The sequence below is a fragment of the Hypanus sabinus genome, chromosome 17 (genome assembly GCF_030144855.1).
Source record: "Hypanus sabinus isolate sHypSab1 chromosome 17, sHypSab1.hap1, whole genome shotgun sequence".
Lineage (NCBI taxonomy): Eukaryota > Metazoa > Chordata > Chondrichthyes > Myliobatiformes > Dasyatidae > Hypanus > Hypanus sabinus.
In genome coordinates, this window is record NC_082722.1 from 18,329,829 (window position 1) to 18,347,154 (window position 17,326).

Consider the following 17,326-nt stretch of genomic DNA (forward strand, 5'->3'; position numbering starts at 1 on the left):
GCCCTCCAAGGGCTTGTGCTCGGCTCAATGATCCCCTCCCTGAGCAGCCGCTGCACCTCCGACTGAATGAAGGCCCGGTCCCCCGCGCTGTACCTCCTGCTTTTGGTTGCCACAGGTTTACAGTCGGGGGTCAGGTTGGCGAACAGCGGTGGGGGAGGGATCTTGAGAGTGGAGAGGCTGCAAGTGTCGGTAGCGCAGCTGTTGGCCTGGTTCTGGATGGGATGTGTGTGTCCGTGTGTGTGTGTGGTCAGTAGCGGGGTATGTGAAGAAGTCCCACAAAACTGAGGATTCTTGACAGTGAGTGGTGGGAGGGGCCCGTCGTATACCATAGTCACACTTTCGAGATGGCTCTGGAAGTCCAGCCCCAATAGCACAGGTGCACACAGATTAGGCATGACCAGCAGTTCAAAGTCCCGATATACTGTGCCTTGCACCACCAAAGTCGCTACACAACCCGCCCGGATGTCTGCGGACTGCGACCCAGAGGCCAAATGGAACCTCCGACTGACCGGCCGCGTTGCAAGTCCGCAGCGTTGCACTGTGTCCGGGTGAATAAAACTCCCAGTGCTGCCCATGTCAAACAGGCATCCAGTCCAGTGCCCCTCCACCTGGATGTCCATCATGGACCTTGCAAGCTGGTGTGGGGCGCTTTGGTCGAGAGTCACAGTGGCCAGAGTTGGATCGCCGTCGGGGTACCCGGTCAGCATCCGAGGATCGGGGGCGGGGCATGCTGACGCCGACAAAGATGGCCGCCCACATCCCGGCATGCAAGATGGCGGCCCCCACGTTTCACCCGCAGCGCTGCACTCCGCTCGAGGTTGAGACTTACAGACCTTGGCGAAGTGGCCCCGCTTTCCGCAGCTGGAGCAGGTCGCTTCTCGCGCTGGACAGCGTTGTCGAGGATGTTTCTTTTGGCCACAGAAATAACAAAGCACGAGTTTCTTACGGGCCACAGCCGTGGTCTGGGTCGGGGAGCTCGTGGAATCGCGACTGGCGGCGGCGTTGGCGAATTCGCTCCCGGGAGCCGGCGGTGGCGGGGTCTGAGGCGTCCACGAAACCGGCGGGGAATCGCGCGACTGGACAGCGTCGGCGTTATGCCGCGCAGCTTCTAGAGCGTTGGCCTTCTCTATCGCCGAGCTTAAGGTAAGATCCGAGTTCTCCAGCAGCCGCTGGCGCATGTACACTGACCTCAGTCCCGTCACAAAGGCGTCTCGCACCAGCAGCTCCGCATGCTGTTCTGCCGTGAGCGTCTTGCAGTCACAAGCTCGGACGAGTGTCTGTAGTGCTCGGAGAAACTCAGCGCACGATTCGCCAGGCCGCTGTTGCCGGGTAGCTAAGCGATGTCTTGCGTAGACGGTGTTCACCGGCCGCAGGTACTGTCGTTTGAGGGCATCCAGTGCCCCTTCGTAGGTCGGCAGGTCCCGGATAAAGGAGTAAACTTTGGAGGAGACCCTCGAGAGTAGGATTCTGTGCATAACGGCGGGTTCAGTCGCACGAAGCTCCGCCAAGTACGATTGGAAGCATGCAAGCCAGTGTTCAAAAGCGAGAGCTGCGTCAGGGTCTTGAGGGTCCAAATCCAACCGGTCCGGACGCAAAACGGGTTCCATGTTTTAAAACTTCCAGTCAATAAAATTGATGCACCATCAATAACTCACACTGAGACGTAGGCGAGATATCGGCTTTTATTGACTGGAAGAAGGAACCAGGAGTGAGTGTCTATCATACAAGGTCCTGGAGACTGAGGCCGATCTTCAGGCCGCAGGTCTCCTTTATACAGGGGCCTGTGGGAGGAGCCACAGGAGCAGTCAGCAGGGGCGTGTCCCGACAGGCACATAGTTCACCACAATGTCTAGGGGAAAAAGGGATCCAGCCACTCTCCAACCCACCTCCCGTACACGCAGGTGCTGTGAGAATCGAGTTTACGCCTCGAGCCCGCCAACAGTATCAAATCCACAACAAATACCGTTATGAAATACACTTTAAAGAGTTTACTAAAATTAAAAAGAGTAGTAAGCAATACAATATATATACACAAGGAAAAAAAACAAAAGGCGCCACTTATCAAAGTTCAGTCTGTTTAGTGCACTCGTTGGAGCTCAATCAACGAACCAATCGACCCATCCGGCCGTCGCACCTGGGACCACCCCGGTGGTCTTACGAGCAGTCCAGCACACGTCCACCTTCTTCCATGTCTTCCTCGGCCTCCCCCAAAAAACCCGCGAAAACCCCTCCCCCAAGTTCCCAGCATCACAAGACACAATGACATTCCCCATTGATTAACAAATGAATACAATTACCATATCAGCCATTCTAAAGTGAAACAACGGCTAGAGAAACACTTATCCGACAAAGAAACATTCCTACTTGTAACAAACCAAAGAGGCCATTTTGAGTAACATACCCAGGACATTGTACATCTGCCTAGTCAATCATGGAGAGAAACAAAAGGATGAAACCAGATGAATGAATGGGGTTGATTCTAATCAACAGACAACACCTCACTCGAGAGGGGTAATCACGTGCTGCAGGTGACACCAGACCGTCATCCAGAGACTGTAAGCAATGGGGAAAGGCTAAGGGTAGCAACATGAAACATCCATACACTTCACCAGAAAGGTAAGTTGGACAACACATTAAATGAAATGAAAAGGTTGGAAGTTGATATTTTAGGCCTGTCAGAAATTAAATGGACCAACAGTGGCAAATTCACTAAGAATAGTCCTCCGGTAATGTATTCTGGAGGTCAACAGCATATGTGTGGATTTGGAATTATTTTAAACAAACAAGTATCAAAATGTCTTATGCGATACTGGATGATATCCGACTGGCTGCTTTTAGTTAAATTAAGGGGTAACCCTTCTAACATTAGCGTAATCCAAGCCTATGCACCAACAAATGATGTGGATGAAGAGGATATCAATAAGTTTTATGAAGATCTCGACAGTGCTTATGTGCAATGTAAATCTCAGGATATAAAACTGGTCATGGGAGATTTTAACTCCAGAATTGGACAGAAAAGGGTTGATAACATCATAGGACCTTTTGGATTAGGGGAGAAATTGAAAGTGGAGAAAGGTTTACTGTGCCACGTAGATTATGTATTTGGATTAGCCCTAGAGATAGAACAAGGAATCAAATAGATTTCATTACCATCAATGAATGCTTTAGAAATAATATCACACATTCTAAAGCCTACCCAGGAGCGGACTGTGGTTCAGATCACCATCCAGTAATAGCTGCCATCAAAACAAGATTAAAGAAACTGAAACGTGGAAAAAAGAGAAAGAAGTATATGTTGGGAGAACTTAAAAAAGATAGCCTACTTAAGCAAGAATTCAAAACAGCTGTAAAAGAGCACCTCTACGAAAACATAACACCTATTTGGGACAGATTTAAATATGCTATACAGCAATCAGCAGAGGAGATAATCCCAGCACAAGAAATCCAACCAACAAGGGATGGATAACCCAAGAAATTCTAGATCTGATGGAACAAAGAAGGTTGGTGAAGAATTATGAAGAACAATATAGAGAGTTAGACAGACAGACCAGACAATTGTGCAATATTGCAAAGGAAGAATGGCTGAATCAAAAATGCAATGAAGTAGAAGACCATATTAACAACAGCAAAGAAATGCGCAAGAAAATTAAGGAAATTACTGGAATTAAGAAAACCTCCTTTACAGGATGCATAAGATCAGCAGATGGATCCATACTAACAGATCCAGATAAAGTATATAAAAGGTGAATTCAGTATATAGAGCAGCTGTTTGAAGATAATAGAGGGGAACCCCCAGATATTAAGCACCCTAATTCTGGCCCACCTATTACCAAAGAAAAAATAACTAAAGCAACAAAAAGTATGTAACATGGTAAAGCCATTGGACCTGATGAAATTTCAGTGGAAATGATACAAGCCCTAGAAGAGCTGGGCATAGATATTCTTTTTGAACTGTTTAATGGCATGTATGAGTCTGGTGTATTGCCTGACGATCTCCTGAAATCAGTATTCATAATTCTGCCAAAAGTTCCTAGAACTGTTGACAGCAAAAATTATAGAACAATCAGTCTTATGAGTTACATAATAAAGATTTTGTTGAGAATTGTTCTGAGTCGAATTAAAAACAAGGCCAGAAACTTCTAAACTGCAATATGGGTTTACTGAGGATAGAGGAACTAGGAACGCAATTTTCATACTACGAATGCTTTCAGAAAGAACAATTGAATATCAAAATGATGTCTTTTTATGTTTTATTGCTTTCACTAAAGCATTCAACAAAGTGCAACATGAAAAATTATTTCAAATTCTAGCTAAACTAAACGTTGACGGAAGGAACCAACAACTGCTTCAAAATTTATATTGGAACCAAAAGGAGGCGGTAAAATTGATGATAATATAAGCGGACTAAAATTCAAAGAGGAGTTAGGCAGGGATGCATTGCCTCTCTGGAATTATTTAATATCTATAGTGAAATGATTCTCAGAGAAATAGAAGACCTAGATGGGATAAAAATCGGAGGTGTCAACATCAAAAATATTAGATATGCAGATGATACCACCCTAATAGCAAGTGCTGCAGAAGACCTACAAATCCTCCTATACAAAGTAGTACAAACAAGTGCAGATTTTGGTCTAACCATCAACTGTAAAAAAAAACAAATGTATGGTAATATCAAAACAGCAAGATAATCGCAGCTGCCAATTGTACATTGGTAACCAAGAGATTGAACAAAAGACCAGCTTTAATTACCTTGGTAGCTTTATATCACAAGATGCTAGAAGTAAAGTGGAAATAAACAGAATTGCCTTCGCCAAAACCAAATGAAACCCATTTTTACCAACAGACACATTTCTATGACAACAAGGCTTAGGCTACTAAAATGCTACATCTGGTCAATCTTGCTGTATGCTGCCAAAATGTGGACTGTAACACCAGAACAAAGAAACTTAGAAGCAACAGAAATGTGGTTTCTTAGAAGAATGCTGAAAATATCATATAGAGATAGAGACAGTACTCCAACATGCCCATACAAAAATATCTTTAATGAGAACATTAAATGAGAGGAAACTTAAATTCCTGGGCCATCAGAAAGGGAGAAATGGAATGCCTTACATTGCAAGGCGTATGCCTGGGAAATGTGGAAGAGGAAGGCAAAGAAGAAAATATATGGACACTGAAAACTAACAGATCTAAGTGTGCGAGATATCATTGATGCCGCGTGGGATTGTTCGATGTGGAAAACCATGATCGCCCAAGCGTGTAACGTGCAAGGCACATGAAGGAGTAGTAATAGTACTGTGGAGAGCATTATAACTGTCTGCATCAGCTTCTGGGATGGGGGGGGTGGGGTTGCAGTGCACAGGATTGAAATAATCAGCAGAAAGTTGTGAACTTAGTAAACTCCATCATGGGAATGAATCTACTCAGCATCTAGGACATCTTCAAGGAGTGATGCCTCGAAAATGCCTCCATCATTAAAGGCCCCCATCACCCTGGACATGTCCTCGTCCAGGCGAATCTTTCATGTCCACAGAATCTCCTGTCTGTTCCACTTATCATTACTGCACTTCTCTTCACTCCACTTCCTTTCTGAGCCACAGTGCCAATGTGGTCACTGTGTCTTCCCGCCCCCCTCCCCCCCCCAGCAGTATATTTAACATTTTGTTATTATTGAGTATACTTATTATGTTCTTCTCTATAGGTACTGAACTCTAGAATTTTCCATCTCTCTAAGCCACTACCTAAAACCTACCTCTGTGATTATGATCATTTGTCCCATATCTCATATGGTTTGTTAAATTTTGTTTGATGTGTGAAATGGCTGGAGAAGTTTTACTTAACTGCCAGAGTTGTGAGTGCATACGTTACGGATGGAGCATTAAAACCCCTTTTGAGGTGGTTCTGAAATATTAGCATGAGCTGGGAACCTTGTAATAAATCAAAACAGAAAATGCTAGTGATGGTCAATAGATCATACGCATCTGTGAGTGGGAATCTAAGGTAACTTGTCAAGTTAGTACCCCTTTGACAGAAATTATGGATATTAGAAAATCTTGAGAATTATGAAAATGAGTGATTCCTAGCTGCTAATATGTTCATTTCTCCAGAATAGCTCTTAGTATTGCATGCTCCCAAATGCTTTTCGTTATTTACTCTAAGCATCTTATTAGGTAATCTAACTGCTTTATTGAGCCAATAACCCATAAAGTTAGTACAGTGTGGCAAGTTGAAAATCATTTTCAATATTGCCATCAAGCAATCAGGAACTGGTTGTGTCTATTCCAGAGAGTAAGTAGTTTCAGCAGCACACGATGTGACTGGATCGTAATTGTGGAATAATATTATGTGCCTAATGATGTCTGCTCATTACCTACCTGGAGACCAGACCAAGAAAACCTGATAACTGCTCAGGTATACTGTGCTGGCTTAATCATTCACTGAACTTGTCTTTGGCATGTTTGCCATGGTAAATGCACAGTTACTGTGATGAAGGCAAGAGGATAGTGAGGGATAAAATTGGCCCCTTAGAGAATCAGGGTGGTCAGCTATGTGTGGAGCCAAGGGAGATGGGAGAGATTTTGAATGATTTCTTCTCTTCAGTATTCACTAAGGAGAAGGATATTGAATTGTGTAAGGTGTGGGAAACAAGTAAGGAAGTTATGGAACCTATGACAATTAAAGAGGTGGAAGTACTGGCGCTTTTAAGAAATTTAAAAGTGGATAACTCTCCGGGTCCTGACAGGATATTCCCCAGGACCTTGAGGGAAGTTTGTGTAGAAATAGCAGGAGCTCTGACGGAGATCTTTAAGATGTCATTAGAAACGGGGATTGTGCCGGAGGATTGGCATATTGCTCATGTGGTTCCATTGTTTAAAAAGGGTTCTAGAAGTAAGCCTAGCAATTATAGACCTGTCAGTTTGACATCAGTGGTGGGTAAATTAATGGAAAGTATTCTTAGAGATAGTATTAATAATTATCTGGATAGACAGGATCTGATTAGGAGTAGCCAGCATGGATTTGTGTGTGGAAGGTCATGTTTGACAAACCTTATTGAATTGTTTGAAGACGTTACGAGGAATGTTGACGAGGGTAAGGCAGTGGATGTAGTCTATATGGACTTCAGCAAAGCCTTTGACAAAGTTCAACATGGAAGGTTAGTTAAGAAGGTTCAGTCATTAGGTATTAATGCTGGAGTAATAAAATGGATTCAACAGTGGCTAGATGGGAGATGCCAGAGAGTAGTGGTGGAAAATTGTTTATCGGGTTGGAGGCCGGTGACTAGCGGGGTGCCTCAGGGATCTGTTTTGGGCCCAATGTTGTTTGTAATATACATAAATGATCTGGATGATGGGGTGGTAAATTGGATTAGTAAGTATGCCGATGATACTAAGGTAGGAGGTGTTGTGGATAATGAGGTGGGTTTTCAAAGCTTGCAGGGAGGTTTATGCCGGTTAGAAGAATGGGCTGAACATTGGCAGATGGAGTTTAATGCTGAGAAGTGTGAGGTTCTACATTTTGGCAGGAATAATCCAAATAGAACATACAGGGTAAATGGTAGGGCATTGAGGAATGCAGAGGAGCAGAGAGATCTAGGAATAACAGTGTATAGTTCCCTGAAGGTGGAGTCTCATGTAGACAGGGTGGTGAAGAAGGCTTTTGGAACGCTGGCCTTTATAAATCAAAGCATTGAGTACAGAAGTTGGGATGTAATGTTAAAATTGTACAAGGCATTGGTAAGGCCAAATTTAGAATATTGTGTGCAGTTCTGGTCACCGAATTATAGGAAAGATATCAATAAATTGGAGAGAGTGCAGAGACGATTTACTAGGATGTTACCTGGGTTTCAGCACTTAAGTTACAGAGAAAGGTTGAACAAGTTAGGTCTCTATTCATTGGAGCGTAGAAGGTTGAGGGGGGATTTGATCGAGTTATTTAAAATTTTGAGAGGGATAGATAGAGTTGACGTGAATAGGCTGTTTCCATTGAGAGTAGGGGAGATTCAAACGAGAGGACATGATTTGAGAGTTAGGGGGCAGAAGTTTAAGGGAAACACAAGGGGGTATTTCTTTACTCAGAGAGTGATAGCTGTGTGGAATGAGCTTCCTGTAGAAGTAGTAGAGGTCAGTTCAGTTGTGTCATTTAAGGTAAAATTGGATAGGTATATGGACAGGAAAGGAGTGGAGGGTTATGGGCTGAGTGCGGGTAGGTGGGACTAGTTGAGATTAAGAGTTCGGCACGGACTAGGAGGGCCGAGATGGCCTGTTTCCGTGCTGTGATTGTTATATGGTTATATGGTTAATGTTGCACTGGAAAAAAATTTGAGCATGAAGCCTTTATTCATTTGTTTTCAAAAGTAGTAAAATAAATAAGAAATGTATTCAAAATTGTATCTTAGAAGAATAAACAATTTATGGGAATAATGATGTTGGGTCAAAAAGTAACAGCATTATAATTGTCACATATCCATATTTCATTCATCTCTTTTCTGATACCATCTATGCACAAGTTAATTTGCGTACAGTTCTTTTGTGTAATTTATTTTTTATATTGAAGTTCATCATCAAACAAACATTTCCATAAGATGTATTTCAGACATTGTACATATGTATCATATAATCATATATATCACAAATCTCCACAAAGTATTTATCTGAGGTATACACTTATAGAAAAGAGTGGAGAGAAAATTCAAGCAAAAGGAAAAAAAATATGTACAAGTAGGGACTGATTTTTTTTTACAACAGATTCATTGATTTGTGAGAATAAAATCGGGCCTATGAGACATTATGTAGTTAAACCATTTTTCCCAGTATGAATCAAATTGTTCCAGTTTATGATTAACAGGTGCTGTGATCTTCTCCATTTTGTAAATATCCATTGTAATTTCCATCCATGTATTTAAAGTAGGGCTCTCCTGTGATAACCATTTCCTAGTAAGAGTCTTTTTACCAGCCACCAACAGTATATTCATTAAATATTTATCTCTTTTCAACCATTCTTGAAGTGTATATCCAAAATATATAGTCTTACTCTCCAAGGGTATTTCACATTTAAAGATGTCTTGTAAGGCATTGTGTATCCCCCTCCAATAGTTTTTGATAACAGGGCAGTCCCAAAAAATATGATAATGATTTGCATTTTGATTTCCACAATTTCTCCAGCAAACAGGCAGGTTACTATCATAATGGGATTTCTGAGAGGGTGTAATAAAATATCTTATCAAGTTTTTCCATCCAAACTCCCTCCATTTCTGTACACTTCCATATTGTATAATATCTCAATTATATATAATTATATATAATATATAACAATATATTATATATATATATATATAAAACAATATCTCCATATTGTTGTCCATTCTTTCTCAGATATAATTATCCCTCCTTCCTTCTCCCATTTTGTTTTAATGTTATATCATTTGTTGCAGTTACATATTTACCACAATGACACCATTCTGCTGCAGAGTTTTGCTGTGCATGCATGGTTACATTTCGTACCGAATGTGTGTCTCAACTTGAGCTCAAAGCAGAAAGTGACGAAGCAGGAGAAGGCAACTCAATTCACTGAGCAAACACGAGGAAATCTGCAGATGCTGGAAATTCAAACAACAACTCACACAAAATGCTGGTGGAACACAGCAGGCCAGGCAGCATCTATAGGGAGAAGCGCTGTCGACGTTTCGAACTGAGACCCTTCATCAGGACTAACCGAAAGGAAAGATAGTAAGAGATTTGAAAGTAGGAGGGGGAGGGGGAAATGCGAAATGATAGGAGAATACCGGAGAGGGTGGGATGAAGCTAAGAGCTGGAAAGGTGATTGGCGAAAGGGATACAGAGCTGGAGAAGGGAAAGGATCATGGGACGGGAGGCCTCAGGAGAAAGAAAGGGGGGGGGGGGTAAAGCACCAGAGGGAGATGGAGAACAGGCAAACAACTAAATATGTCAGGGATGGGATTACTTCTTTAACTTCCGTTAATGCCCCTCCTCCCCTTCTTAGCCCATCCCTGACTTAGCTTCATCCCACCCCCTCCGGTCTTCTATTATTTTGCATTTCTCCCTCCCCCCACTACTTTCAAATCTCTTACTATCTTTCCTTTCGGTTAGTCCTGACGAAGGGTCTCGGCCTGAAACATCGACAGCGCCTCTCCCTATAGATGCTGCTTGGCCTGCTGTGTTCTACCAGCATTTTGTGTGTGTTGTTGTTTAACTCAATTCACTGCTCCTTTGTCGATCCACCTAAGTTCCTATTCACAGGCTCTGCCTCTGTTACCCTGTATTTTTTCTCTCACTCAGTACTTGCCCATTTCTCTTTTGAAAGTTACCATTTGCATGGCTTTTTCTGATCACAACTTGCTGTGTAATCTAAAAGTCAAAAAACTGCAGAAGCTGTAAATCCAAAATAAATGCATAAAATGCTGGGAACGCTCAGCAAGTCAGCCTGTGTCTGTGGAAAGAGAATTAAGTTAACACTTCAAGTTGATGCTCTGATGTAGAAGCAGGTAAAATAAGCTTGTAGGGAGGCTAGGGAAGGGAAGGATGTGTCTCCAATAGGGTAAAACTGGGATGACCATGGGGGCAAGATGTAAGCAAGGTTATCTGGTCAGTAAGTGAATGGAAACAGATACAGAGCAAGGAAATGGAACATAAACAAAAGAACATTGGTTTCTGGTTTAAGATGGCGCTGGTGAATCTCGGTGACACTAGTGGCTAATAAAACAACAAAACAACTAAATACTTTATTAAACACACCTTTTCTGGTAAATGATCACTGCAAACAATAGCCTGTAACTTCTCTGTCAGAGTTGAGCTTTTGAATCGCCTGTACAACCTTCCATTTCTGCGGCGTGTACTGAAATCTCAAAGGCAGTAGGGAATGAGCCAATGTTTGGCCATTGCTGGAGCGGATTTGGAGGGAGAACTGAGGTGAGGCACAGTCAAGGTGGAGCCTGGGCCTGAGAGTGAAGAAAGACCTGAGGTCTGATTGATTTAAGCGCTGAGCCAAATTGGAAAGGCTGGGTATGGGCCAAATTGAGATGGTGGGGATCGAGCCCGAGAGCATATGAAAGCTGCAGGGCCTAGGTCCTGGTCTAAGAGCAAGAAAAGAACCAAACAAGAAAAAATCTGCAGATGCTGGAAAGACCCGAAGTTTGGATGATTTAAGTGCTGGGCCAAATTGAAAAGGTCAGGGTGTCAGGGCTGGGCCAGTTCAGCTTGCTGCTCTGTGAGATTTACCCATCTCTGCACTGAACTGAGGCTGTGGCCTGTAACTATCAGGCTTTTGAATCTGCTGCAGTGAATGCTGACTCACTTTCGTGAACGTTATTTGCTTGCTTTTATTTTTGCACGATTTGTGTTTCTTCTCTGCACGTAGGGTATTCGATGTCTTGTATTCTTATGGCTGCTATTGAGTTTCTTTATTTTGTGACTGCCTACAAGGAGATGAAAGTTACATAAAGTATACTCACTTTGATAATAAATGTACTTTGGAATACAAAATATATACAGGAAGATGTGCCCAGGTCTGAGCAAATAACCGTGCATCCCCACAACCAGCTTATCCCCATCTACCAAGCTACCATTTACCACTTTTCAGCTCCTCTAGATCCTGCTGTCACCTTAGGCAACTTCCTCACTATCCACAACATCACCAATTTTTGTGTCATCTACTTGCCGATCATTCTTCCTAAATGCTCATTCAATTCGTTAATATGTATCACACACAGCAAAGGTCCTAGCAATGATCCCTCGGGTAGACCATCAGTCACAGATGTCCCAGTTAGAAAAACATCCTTCTGCCACTATCCACGGTCTCTAATCACTAAGCCAATTTTGGATCCAAGTAGGTTTCATGTGCTATTTCCTGTCAGATACTCCTGCACCTAGCATCACTCTATGTACAGTCAGTCTTTGTATATAAGCTAATCTGTATAATGTATGTGTATACAGCCGCACTATACAGTTACTTGTACATTTGTTTTATAGGATCGATTTTAGATTTAATGTGTTCTTTTGTCCTGCATTGAATTTAGAATAACAGTCATTTATTTCTCCTTTGCACTTATGTACTGAAGAATGTCAAACAATCATGAATCTGGAATTCGAGATCAGCACACAAAATGGGGTCTTATTACATACCTTACCAGTCTATGTAGAGAACATTGACTTCCCTGCCTTTATTAGTCTCCTTGGCTACCTCCTCTAAAAACTCAAATTACTGAAACAAGAAATCCAGATTGACTCTCTCTAAGCAATCCATGTCTTTCTGAATTAACATAAATGCTGCACTGAATTTTCACCAGTATTTCATCTACCACTGCTGTAAGGCTAGCTGGCCTGTAATTATTTGTCTCGTATGCTGCCTTTCTGAAATATGTAAAAAAAATATTAGTTATACATCAACATTATCTTTCAAGTTCAAGCTAATGTTCATTAATTGAACCCATTTTTCTGAAAGCCAATTAGTTTTGCCAAGATTGTTACCTCCAGAAGTTTCCCAACCTCTGACCTTGGATTGGCTTGTCTGTGATTGCGAGATTAATTCCTTGTCCCAATTTACTGTATATTGTTTTCAATCCTTTGGTGGTGCTCTCTTATCTGGGGAAGCAGCTGCAGCTACAGTCTCTGCAATATTCATCCTTCTCTTAGGTAAAAGATTTATCCCATCCGGTTGGTGATCTTTCTATGAGGGTTGCCATGCCTAACACATTTTCTCATCAACCTTGAGATTTCCCTGCTTACAGGCAGCCACAAAGCAAGAAACCAGAAAGAACCCAATTTAAAAAAAAGACCAACACCCAATGCACAGAGAAAGAGGGAAAAAAACCCCACAAATCTTCCAAACAATCAAGCAATGGCAGTTCAAACCAAATTGAGTCCGGAGCCCACAGCAACCAGGGTAGGCCCATAGCCTCGGTCTCAGTTCATCACACAACAGGGCAAATCGCTGTGAAGCTCGCGGGTACCAAGTGTATAGCAGCTGGCGTAGTCTCACAGCTTTGGCACCACAGAGAGAGGAGTGAATCTCGCGGAAGAGCAAGCAGAATTGGCTTAACCCTCGCCTCCGGTCCCAATCACTACCTTTTCAGTCTGTCTGAGCCGGCATTTAAATCGTCCAAACACCGGATCGTGCCCTGCTCTAGGACCTGGGTCCCAGGTAGGCTCTGGATAGGCTCTGGGCCTGTATCCTGCCACCCAGCCCACGGCAGTACTCGACCTTTTCAAATCAGCTCGGCCCTTAGGTTGACCTAGCCTTGCTCCTGGATTAAGTGGACAGGCTCCACATTGGCTCCTCTCCGATTCATTTGCTCCAACTCTGTCTCCATATCCTGTCCAATATTAACACTGTGTCCTTTTATAGAGTGATATTTGTAGCATTCTGTTCCTGGATAGCAATCAGTGTCATTTCTCTCATTTGGAATTTCTGTCCCTTCTTCTCTACAAAACCATACATTTTTTGATTTTTAATCAGTGCTACTCTACCTCCGACATAAACAGGAATGAAATGTTGGTTATGGCAGTATCACTCTGAAATCTTGAGTACACCCTGTCATGGTTTCTGTTTAATGTTGAATGTTTAAAAATGGTGAGATTCATGTATTTTCAGTCATTTTGTACGCATGCTAGTTATATTATAATATCAGTGTTTCTGAGAATTAATGGAACACACACAAATATTAGATTTTAAGTTAGTTGTTCTCGCTGTCAGGTTTCACTTCCATATTATTACCAGGCTCCACTTTTCTCTCAGTCTCACCACTGCCATCTGTGGGGTTGATTAGTCCAAAGTGCTGAAGGCTGGTGTCCCATGTTCCATGCCCTGGTGCCTCTTCATGCCCCTGCACCAAATCTGGCCCGTGCATCAGAACTTCCTTGCTGATCAACCTTAACTCCTGGTTCTTCAATGCTTTTCATCTTTACAGTTCCATATGTGTGTTAGGTCCTTGTGCCCTCTTCCTTCTCTTTGTGGTTCTCTCCAGGCCTACAAGCTGAGCCCTCCCCTGAAGGCAGATGCCTATCCATTGCAGAGACAGCTGTGTGTAGTAGAGCACAGTATCCATTAGCAACAGACGCACGGATGTGCAGGAGATGTGTTCTTCTGTTACATAGGCAGCTGCATTGGAGAAATCTATCAATCATTAATATCTCTGTGAGGGGAGGATCACAGCTCTCAGTTGTACCAGACCCGACCTATTCAGCACTTTGTCTGGTGCCTGCAGCTGAGAACAGTTCTGGGCAGGATCAAATTAAATCGGGGTTTAGCAACCTGATATTTGTTAGGGCTTTGATGCTGACTTGCTGCCAATCTCTGCTTAAATTTTATTTGAGGTAAAGTACTTTAAAACAAGTGCAGAGCTGCTCACTGGAGAGGGAGGGAGGACTGCAATAGCCCACGAGGAGGGGGTATAACAGGTGGAGGGTATAAAATGTAAAAATGAATTATACTGTTGAAAAACATTTAACAGATAGCTGGAATTATTGTACTGTACTAAATAGTTCAAGTATAACCCTTCCCTTGGGTTTACCATTACCAAAGCTGGAATATTCCACCCAATGAGTATGGCACTGAAAGCAAAGCTGGAAATTAGTGATTATGTTCCCACATCAGGAAATATTGACTATATTTATCATCTTTAAACTGCCACTCTAACTCTGTGTATTTCTACAATCAAGCTTTCAATTTACTTTCTGCCAATTTCAAGTCTTATCGGAGCAGTCGGTCCATTCTCATTACTTCATCCACCTGTTGAACCTCGTCCTCGGGCACTGTTGCAATCCTTTCACTCCGTCAAGCAGCTTTGCCATCAAGTTTGGGGTGGCACAATAATATAGCAGTGAGTGTTCAATTGCCGCCGCTGTCTAGAAGCAGTTTGTGATCTTGTGACTCTATGGTTTCCTCCAGTTTCTTCCCATTCCAAACGCGTAGACCTTAGTAGGTTTATTGCTCTCATGGGTGTAGCTGGTTAGTACAGGCTCATTGGGCTGGAAGGGCCTGGTGTCCTGTTGTTTTTCTAAATCTAAAATCTAAAGTCACTGTCAGAGTTCTGAGAAATCTCAACTTGCTAACCTCCAATTTAATTTGGAGGCACCACGGCGGGCGGACGGGCACCAACCACTCACTGGTCCTTCTCACGACACAAGTGCCCCATGGGCACTGTTGCCCATTTTATCCATGATGTTAGGGCCTAATGCACATTCCTCAGTTGTTGGTGGAATTGGAAATGGTGAGCAGCCAGCTCCACGCTCTGTCTTCTATTCCATGTTATGACTATGCACTTTTCAGACCATTCGCACTGTTCAGACAGGAACAGCTGGAATGATTTAATACCAAAAAAAAATCTCTTTTTGTATTGGTTCATGTGTTAACAAATGTTGTGTTTCATTCACTATATGACAGCATTAAATTGCATTTTGTAATGCTTTAATGAAATATTGTTAGGTGAAATAGACTGAGATATTAGGATAGAAGACCAATGGCATTGTCAAAGAAGAATGTTTTAGGCTCCATCTTAGATAAGGGAGAAGCAAGGTTTAAGAAAGGAGTTGGAAGATTTGAGGGCTAGAGTTGAAAGTGGTGTGGAAATTCAATGTGCTGGAGTTGAAGAAACAAGTGTTTGGAGCTTTACAGCACAGATGAGGAAGGGTGGTTGTTTCTGGTGATAACACAGTGGTACAGCTTATAGAGCTACTGGTTCACAGTGCCAGAGACAGCGGTTCAAACCCTGTGTGGTGTTTCTATGTTTTTCCCTGGGTGCCCCAGGTTCATCTCCCATCCCAAAGGGGGGTGTGTGTGTATGTGTAAGTGAGTGTTGGAACGTGGGGAGACTGAAAGAAAATAAATAAAATTAATGTAGTATTGGTGTTAAATGGGTGAGTAATGGTTGACATGATCTAATGGGCTGAAGGGTCTGTTTCTGTGCTGTATCCCCCCGTGATTCCATGACTCTGACATTGTTGGTGTGCCCTTCCTACTGTATCTTACTTCAGGCAGCTGCCAGCTGTGGTTCAGACCAGCTATGATATACACCATGGGCAAGTGTCCACTCATCACTCTATATGCCCGGTTACCATCCGCTGGTCCCTGGGATATGATAGATGCAAATGCTAAATAAACGTAAATAGCAGTTGGCATTAGTTTATAATATTGAGTGACAAATAGTTAATGGATTCATTACCAAGAAGCTAACTGTTTAGCACCACAGTTGACAATTAACAGGTTAACTATGGAGGGTCTCCACACAGCATTGTGGTTTGAGATTTAGACAGGCTTACATTGAAGCCGAGTGTTTCCTAACTGTCAGTCGGCAAAAAGTTCTGGGAACGTTGCAGTTCACTGGATTAACATGTTTACAAGCCCGCAGAACCTGGAGGAAAGCGGCTGGCAGTGAATGTTGGAAAGAGCAGGCAGCTTATGTGGAGAGAGAGAGGCAGAGTTATCATTTCAGGTTAATGACTTTGTAACAGAACTGGGAAATGCACAAATTTCCTCTTCCTGTTTCAGAAGTTTGCTGCTGGGCTGTTGAAGATTTTCAACCTTACTTCAGCTTTCCACCATCAGACCTTTCCTCTCTCCCTCTTCTCGCTTTCTCTGTAGCTGAAACTTGCTTTATCTCTAATGTTTCGCAGTTCTGAACTGTTATTGATCTGAAACATTCTTTCTCTCTCTCCCTTTCCCCTCTCCTCTCTCTTTCCCTCCTCCTCTCTCTCCCCACACCCCTCCCCCACCTCCCAAGATGCTGCCTGGCCTGCTGAGCATTCGCTGCACTTTCTGCTTTTATTAGAAACTTCTGCTTGCTCACAGAAGCTGTATTTCTCTCTGATATGTTGATTCAGACGGCTTCCGGAAGGTGGTGAATATTGAACAGAGTGGATTGGTGAAACCAGAACGGGACGACACTGAATTCCAGCACGTGTACTTCCTCCGTGGCCAGGAGCACTTGTTGGAACACATCAGGAGAAAGGTGAGGACTTCAGCTTGTTCTGTAATGAAACACCAACGCCCTTCGCTCCAAGCCAGATTCCCGTCAGCTCCATAAAAGGGCGGCAGCGAGCAACACCGCTAGTTGTGCTGTTGCCTCGCGTCTCCAATGACCCGCACTCACTCCCGACCACGGTTGCAGCCTGTGTGGAGATTTCCCATTCTTTCTTTGACCACATGCGTCTCCCCTATGGGCTCCAGTTTACCTAAAAGCGCTTGGGTCTGTAGTTTTATTGGATGCAGTAAATGGCCCCTGGTATGCAGAGGAGAGTTATTGTGAATGTGGCGAATAGATTACAGGGATAATTATTGAGAATGAATCGTTCTATGAGCTGCTGTTTACTCAATG

General features: G+C 43.0%; 1 protein-coding gene across 1 annotated transcript in view; it reads left to right on the plus strand.

Moving 5' to 3' along the window:
* The window catches only part of hsf4 (heat shock transcription factor 4), a 121,463-nt gene that overhangs the window by 53,744 nt on the left and 50,393 nt on the right, over positions 1–17,326 (plus strand). The window contains exon 5 of the mRNA XM_059993413.1: positions 16,833–16,960. Coding sequence (XP_059849396.1) covers positions 16,833–16,960 — 128 coding nt within the window. The remainder of the gene's footprint in view (positions 1–16,832; positions 16,961–17,326) is intronic.